We start from the raw sequence: 7,303 nt of genomic DNA on the forward strand, positions 1-7,303 counted from the left end.
TTCAAATACAAAAACCGGATCACTGCGCGACACTCAACTGGTTCCATTTCACACCTGGTCCATTTCGCACCTGACTAAGTTCAAACACCAGTAAATCAGAAACCACAATTAGTTCAGAGCTGTCTTTTGCAACATAACCCATAGAGATATGAATTATTACACATACAAAATTTCATTTAGATCAGACAACTGGAAGTGGGTCAGGACCATTACTTATTGCACGCCCCTCGTAAAGTTTTTCTATTGGCGATACAGACTACCGACGAATGTAACAAGCGAATGAGCAAATCTTAAAAATAATCTCCTCGAATGTTTCGTCTAGAGCTTTAAATATGCCTAACTTTTAGAAATGATATCGAACATGTACCTTCAGCAATAATGAAGAAAGTAACGGAAAGGGAGAAACAGAATATCAAAGCCCACTTACTGATTTAGATACTCTCTTGCTTGCGAAGTGTTGATGTTGTTGGTCTGATGGTGTGGCGGCGTCTGACTCCTGTTCAACAAACCCCACAATTTAAAGGTCTGGCCGAAGAAAGGAGTCGTCTCGTGATGGTACTGTGGGTCATCTGTTCCTATCTCCAGTTGGTACAGACGTCATCGTACCTGGTCAAGCGCATTCACGTCTTAAGGGCGGGGTCGACTACCTACCTGGCACCGGCGTCATGGACAGTGCGATCCAGTAGTACAAACTGTCACAGGTCGTTTTTCAACGGCAGCTACAACAACAACAACTTAAACTAAATTATTTATCAGCTAGGATTGTCTGTATACACAGTGTTCATTTAGTAACAACGTAAGGGCCTAGCAAGAACAAAGACTAAACCGCTTGAGGTCTTAAAGTTTTATCGGAGATGGCTTTCGTGAATGTAAGGCGCCTGAACAGACATGAATTATGTAGAAGCAGTGTTATCCTGTCTTATACGGTGATCCACGCGGCTCTTCAAATCTAACTATCTTAAACCCACCAAAGTTTCTCCTGTCCTAGATCCGTTAAAAATGTGAAGAACAAATATAAGATTGAAAATTTTGTGTGAAATTCAAAAGTGGCTTGAGTCAACTATAACCTAAACAGAAGATATAAGAGTTGAGGCGAGATTTGAAAAGTGAAACTTTTGTCAAACTTTTGTCCTGCAAGATTATCACTACCGAAAATAGACAAGAGTAAATAAGCCGGACATTTGCTTACCAACACGTGAGATGGTGACCTGCCGGTCGGTTTTCGGGTGACGCCCTGCAAGGATACACGTATACACTCGACCTCATTATTCCGGGGTCTTGCAACTATTATGAACGTACAGTTAGATCAATATGTAGTTGATTTCCTTTATTGAAAAGGCACTAACTCCTCAATTTTTCTCTGAATAGGTTGAAGAAGTGTATTTGCAAGTTCGTGCCCGAGTACATGGTATAAACATAGTAGATATACAAGTGACAATGAACAGTTATAAACAATATTCTACTCTAATACTAGTGTTGCCTACTTCTAAACAGGTTGGGTTTGACTTCTTTTTTGGAAGCAGAGGGAGACGAAAAGCCCCACCTTTTCAACAAAGGGACCGTTTGATGAGAGCAATGAAGTGTGGCGACTCCGATAATTCTAGAAATAACGAAGGCAAGACAAGAAATTGATGGCACTACCCTCGATGGCCTGAATGGGCTTAAAGATTTAATCATCGTCCTTGTGACTAACTCAAAATTTTTACCATTGCGACTTTAGCTATAGTTAGCAGGCTTCTGGAGGAACTCCCATCTAGACTACTTTCCAAGCAGAGGTTAGGCTCCGGTCGTTTTTAACGTTTTTTTAGTCGTTTTTATCGCGATAGGGCTTTCTATTTTCAAATTGTCATTTTTCTTGAAGTACGCTAGGTTTTGACAATACAAGATACAATACAAAACGACTAAAAAAACGTTAAAAAAACAGCCTAGCCTCTGCTTGGAGAGTAATCTAGACGTCTTTGAGCACACGCGCCGGGAGAATTTTACATCGGCTGCAGCTCACAGAATTTCAAAATCACCCGCAGGTCGATCGTATTTTTCGCTAAAAATCTTTCCCGACTCTGGGCTGGGTGTGTCGGCCCTTGTGGCACACAGCTGAAATCACACGGATGTTAAATTCCATGATCCAACGAACGAGCTGCTAAAAAATCGCCCGAAGCCCTTAAGTTATCGCCAGGACGTCGGCCGTACTTTGGTAGAAAATGCCCAATTGGAGCTCGTCAGCAGGTCGGTCGAGCTCAGTTCTTGATTCGTGACGGGAATTTTAGAAGAGCTGTACTGGCGAAATTTCAGTATTCTTGACATGTGTGGCGTTGATAGCAAATAGTAAGACTTTGAAACGCCTCCTTGCGCCTAGTAGTGGTAAAGGATGGAGGATTGGACCACCCGGTTCTAATAAGCTCTATCTGCAGTACCACGTATGACCGCTGTGAGAAGATTCTCCAAATGACCGAACGGTCATATTTTTATCGGGGAAATTCTGTCGCTAAAATTTAACTTTTTCCTTCCTCCTATTAAAGATATTTTATAGTATAATCATGGCATTCATGCAGTCCAATCGTTTTTCGCCCAGACTAAGACTAACTACTTTTTCAGTCCAGTCTACACCAAGCGGGAATGATTCTATAGCATCCTTCTTTATCATACATGTTCACGAACGACGCGTACGCAAGTAAGAAGGAAGAAACATCTGTATTTATTGAAATATATTCATTAGTTGGCAACGTCCAAATAATACATTCTTCAAGCGAGCTCCATTGAATAAGTGTCCGAAAGGCTTATAATTACATCTCGACGTACATACTGGCACAAAATATGATGTTTTATCTATTACAATTGTTTGCAACAATTATCTTAGAAGAATAATGCGGTGTACCTCTTTTAATTACGCTTAGTTGGAAATAGATAGTTTCTGTCATTCCTAAAATCACAATTTGAAAGCATGCATATGTATGCCTTATACTGATGTGGTAGAATTTGTTTTGATGCTGTCGTAGAATGGGTGTATAATGTGAACGTCATGATCACTGATGTTCATTGCATACATTCAAGTTATGTTTATTTAATGCTGAATAAAAAAACGCATTTGTAAATGAAATATCACTGCAATACGTAAAGATAAACACAAGCATGGCTTCAGACAGCCCCAAATATAAACTCGGCTGAAGATATGTGATTCCTCAGTACATGGCAGCTATCGCATGGCGACCTCGTTGCGACCAAAATTAGTTTTGTGCAACACTTGATTTCATTATTGAAATATGAAATGTAAAAATGTAACTTAAAAGTATGATTAAAGAAACAGCAAATCACACAAAACATGAAAAGATTATTTTCTTTTCAGTCTATGAAATTCATTGAGCGCTCTTAGCTAGCAGTGCGTTCGCAGCAAGATTGTCTCCTAGCGGAATTGGGGTGTAAGGCAGTCGTCTTTATGTTGTGCCCATTGTTGGTCAATTCCGTAATTAACCCTCGGCAATGCACTGCAAGGAAAGAATAACAACAAATGTTAAGAATGTGATCCTCAAATTAGGTACAGGACACATTTTATATATTTATGCAAGGGAATATTTGTTCTGTTATTTTCTGTTATTTTTTCATGAAACTCACCAAACAGATCCACACGAAGATCCAGGGCCAGAAGAAGAAGCTGATGATGCAATGCAGGGCGTGGTTCACCTTGTCACGGCTGCAATAGTAATACAGGTAATCAATAAGACGACAGAGTTATCTTGTTGTATTTTCCTTACTTGGTACGTTAAGGTTCATATTTCCCTAGACGTCGATCGTGCTGCGACTTAAATACATAGACCATAAACATACAAAGCATAAAAAACGTCTTTATCTATGAAAGCAGGAAAAGTGACAGTATGAGTGAAAAGAAAACAAACACACAAAGAATAGAAAGATAATTTTGTCTATAAAATTCGGTCGTAGCGAGCTGGTTGCCGTCCTACAGTGTGAGTTGTGTAAAAAAAAACTCACTCCAACATTATCTTCTCCCAAAGCCCACATTTTACTAATCTTATACGCCTTTTCTGTTCTTAACAACTGATTATACCACAATTTTTCATCACTTCAGACTGTTGTCCGTACCGTTCATTCTGGATGACCACTGTCTGCGGTGCAGTTGGGGCCATCACCACGGTGGTCTGCTGCTGGGCCGCGGGAGGCGGTGGTCCGTACCCTGGTGCCGGCTGCCCGTACCCTGGTGCCGGTTGCCCGTACCCTGGTGCCGGTTGCCCGTACCCTGGCCCAGGCGGTGGTGGTTGGGCGTATCCCCCTGGAGGAGGAGCCCCGTACGCACCGGGTGGAGATGCCCCATATCCCTGGGGTGGAGGTGCCTCATACCCCTGGGGAGGAGGTGCCCCATACCCCTGGGGTGGAGGTGCCCCGTACCCCTGCGGTGGCGGTGCCCCGTACCCCGGCTAGTATAGGAAAACAGTATTAACTATTAATAGTAATAATGATATTTTCATATTCATTGCACAGATAAACTAGAACTAATTATACATAATTTTTAGCTATAGAAGTTCATTCCTTTCTATTCTTACTAGGGAATTCGTATAACTTAACACTAATGTATTGTAGCACTTCCTCCGCAGTTGTATTCTCTTCATAACTTAGTACAAATCAAGCAAATAAACCTGTATATGTGCATGTCCTGGCCGTGAAACAAGAAAATGCTCCGCATCATAGGCGTCGCCAAAATGACTTACCTGTGGCACATAACCAGGTGGCGGTGGTCCTTTGTCCATTTAAAAGATCGTCAACACCAAAATGCCAAGGAAAAGTTGATCCGCAACAGTTTAGGCTATACGGAAACGGAAGAGAGAAAGAAATGTTACGAACGTCACTCGCAAACGGAAGTAGTAATGTTAAATGTAGCGTTACTACGTAGGTGTAGCTATAACTTTCTTTCGATCCAAGAGGAAGTACTGACACCCACCACCATCTTATATCTACACAAAAGACGTAAGGCAAACTGGAGTTAGGCCCAAAACAAATCTAGTATCCACAATTCTATCTTGGTCAACATTGCTCCACTTAATATTCACTCTCCCATATGCACAGGCGAGATTTAACGATTTATTCTATCGCCATTTTCATGGTGAATCACCGATAACTTTGTATGCTAAATGATCTTTAAACGAAAAGACAAGATTAGAAACTTTTAACAGCAACAAATGACTTTTTTCGCTTTCCAAACATCAGGTGGAATTCTAGTTCTCGGCCTGGCACAGTAACAAGTGGCATAGCTCTATCATTTTGGCAAAGATCCTACGTAAATGTCTAAAAAAAAACCAACTCGAATGTAAAGTTGTCATGTTCTGTAAGTGTGTGACGCCATTTTGAAATCAGTAAGTCGGAGCAGGAAATTGTTGACGACGAATCCTGACCGTGACTTTGACATGTAAGGGTTATGTCCAACTGTAGATTTCACAGTGAAAATCACAAGCATAAAATGCTCTACCATGATTGAGGCACATCTTACAAATCCATTTACAAACTTACCTCTTTGCTATGGCACGACGGAGACAGCTCTCTGGGGTACGTACTATCCAAACATGCCCTCCCCGGGTTGGGTGTCAGCTCACCGTGGACCGCGTTGTCACAGTGAGAAGCCTACACAAAGGTAACCGTGGTCACGGGGTGTAACACTACACCATAGTTCTGTCTGGTGGTATGCTAACTTTATTACGGTTTCAAGTTGTTGCTGGTCAATACACGTCAATTGGGTCAACAGTGGTGCAGGGATTCTTGTCTTGAGCGCACCAAAATGAGCAAACGATAAAACGAACGGACAGCAGCTCTTACTGCTACGTATTTTGTAACGTATGTGTAAAATATGTGTAAGTTTATAGGGACTTAAGATTATGTAAACTGTTCCTCTGTTTTACTGTACTTCATCTGTACCTTGTCTGACCCTGGCCTTACCTCTTCCGACATGATCTCAATGGAAAGTGGACTCCGGGCCAATTTGAGCTTTCATGAATTAACAAAAGTTTAAACAAACAAAAAGGATAGAAATTGATAAACAGGCGAAACATGACCTCCAAGAGTCACGCTTCAGTCACTACATTGCCATTGAATACATATCAATAAAAATACTTTAAAAAACGACACAACGACATATACTAAGAGTATGGAGAAGTACTTATTCAAAATTTAAGATTCCAGTATTGGTAATTGCAAGATACATCCAAATTTTCCTTCATAACAACATCTTCGTTTATGGTATAACCAATAAGTCTTAAACAATCGTGGAACTAGAGTACTGATCTAAACATTTCTCTACTTCATTCTAAAGACTAGATATTTCATCGTAAAGATTGAAAATCCACGTAAGTAGATGCACAATAAAACGATATGAAATATATCTAATCATAAGATAGTTGAAGAACAAATGTACATAATTATACAAATGACAAACACAACGATTGTGACATATCCATTTACAAATTTACGTTGATTTGAAAGGTTTTCGTTTGAAAGTTTGATACAGACACTCATCAGCTCCGTTGGTGCAAAATACATGTTCATAGGCGTCATTGTAATATGCAAACTATCATCCAAAAAGTACGTACATACACATCGTCGAGACAATTTTTCCTGAATAAAACTTTGTAGATTAACCATATACTACCCCCCTCAACCCGATTAGTTTTTAGATTATTACGCTATAAATTTATCTTTCTTGGATACTATATTCCTACCTTGTACAGTACTAAAAGAATATCTTCAGATGATATGCACAGTCCCAATTATGCAATTAAACGATATGCTGGTTTGAATTGAAGTTTCTCTCTCCCCTTTAAGGTTTTGGTCCATAAAATGGAATGAAATATTAGACAAAAGAACAAAATATAATATATTGTATAATTGCAATCAGATCATACCTTTACATTACATCGGAGTGACCACAAATCTGTAATATATGTTTACATACAATTTCCATACAAGCTTATTAGTAATTATCTTCTGGATTACATTCATGTCTTAACTTTACAAATATATATTTCTGTGCACATTGACTTCGCTGAGAAACTTCTGTGATATTAATGTACACCGTATTCAAGACCGCCCTCAAAGTGTTGTAAGGTATAGGGAAACGAGGAAGTCGAATAGTCAATACACCTTTCTCACGCGGCGGCCATGATAGATCGAAAACGAGGTCAATGAGGCAAACAGACAAAACCTATTTCTAAAATCAGCTCCCATTTAGTTTCAAATAACAACTATGATAACTAGTGTCTTGATTCAAAGATGTAGCAATTTGGAGTAGCGTAGACTGATCCCATAT

General features: G+C 39.9%; 1 protein-coding gene across 1 annotated transcript; it reads right to left on the minus strand.

Annotated features, from left to right (window-relative positions):
* Window positions 1–2,672: 2,672 nt before the first annotated feature.
* Window positions 2,673–5,602, minus strand: LOC118408614 (postacrosomal sheath WW domain-binding protein-like). Its single transcript, XM_035809432.1, has 5 exons — window positions 5,515–5,602; window positions 4,719–4,813; window positions 4,096–4,427; window positions 3,610–3,688; window positions 2,673–3,482 (listed from the first exon to the last, which is right to left on the minus strand). Exons 2-5 carry the CDS (start codon window positions 4,755–4,757, stop codon window positions 3,465–3,467), a joined length of 468 nt encoding a protein of 155 aa, XP_035665325.1. The 5' UTR covers window positions 4,758–4,813; window positions 5,515–5,602; the 3' UTR covers window positions 2,673–3,464.
* Window positions 5,603–7,303: the final 1,701 nt, after the last annotated feature.

Source organism: Branchiostoma floridae, unplaced genomic scaffold, assembly GCF_000003815.2.
Source record: "Branchiostoma floridae strain S238N-H82 unplaced genomic scaffold, Bfl_VNyyK Sc7u5tJ_218, whole genome shotgun sequence".
NCBI lineage: Eukaryota > Metazoa > Chordata > Leptocardii > Amphioxiformes > Branchiostomatidae > Branchiostoma > Branchiostoma floridae.

What these genes read in the sequence shown, in the direction of transcription:
- LOC118408614 (XM_035809432.1), bottom strand. Translation starts at nt 4,757, where the DNA reads ATGGACAAAGGACCACCGCCACCTGGTTATGTGCCACAG. An exon ending in CACCTGGTTATGTGCCACAG is followed by an intron (nt 4,428 to 4,718) that starts GTAAGTCATTTT and finishes TTCCTATACTAG; the next exon opens with CCGGGGTACGGGGCACCGCC. An exon ending in GTGGTCATCCAGAATGAACG is followed by an intron (nt 3,689 to 4,095) that starts GTACGGACAACA and finishes TTACTATTGCAG; the next exon opens with CCGTGACAAGGTGAACCACG.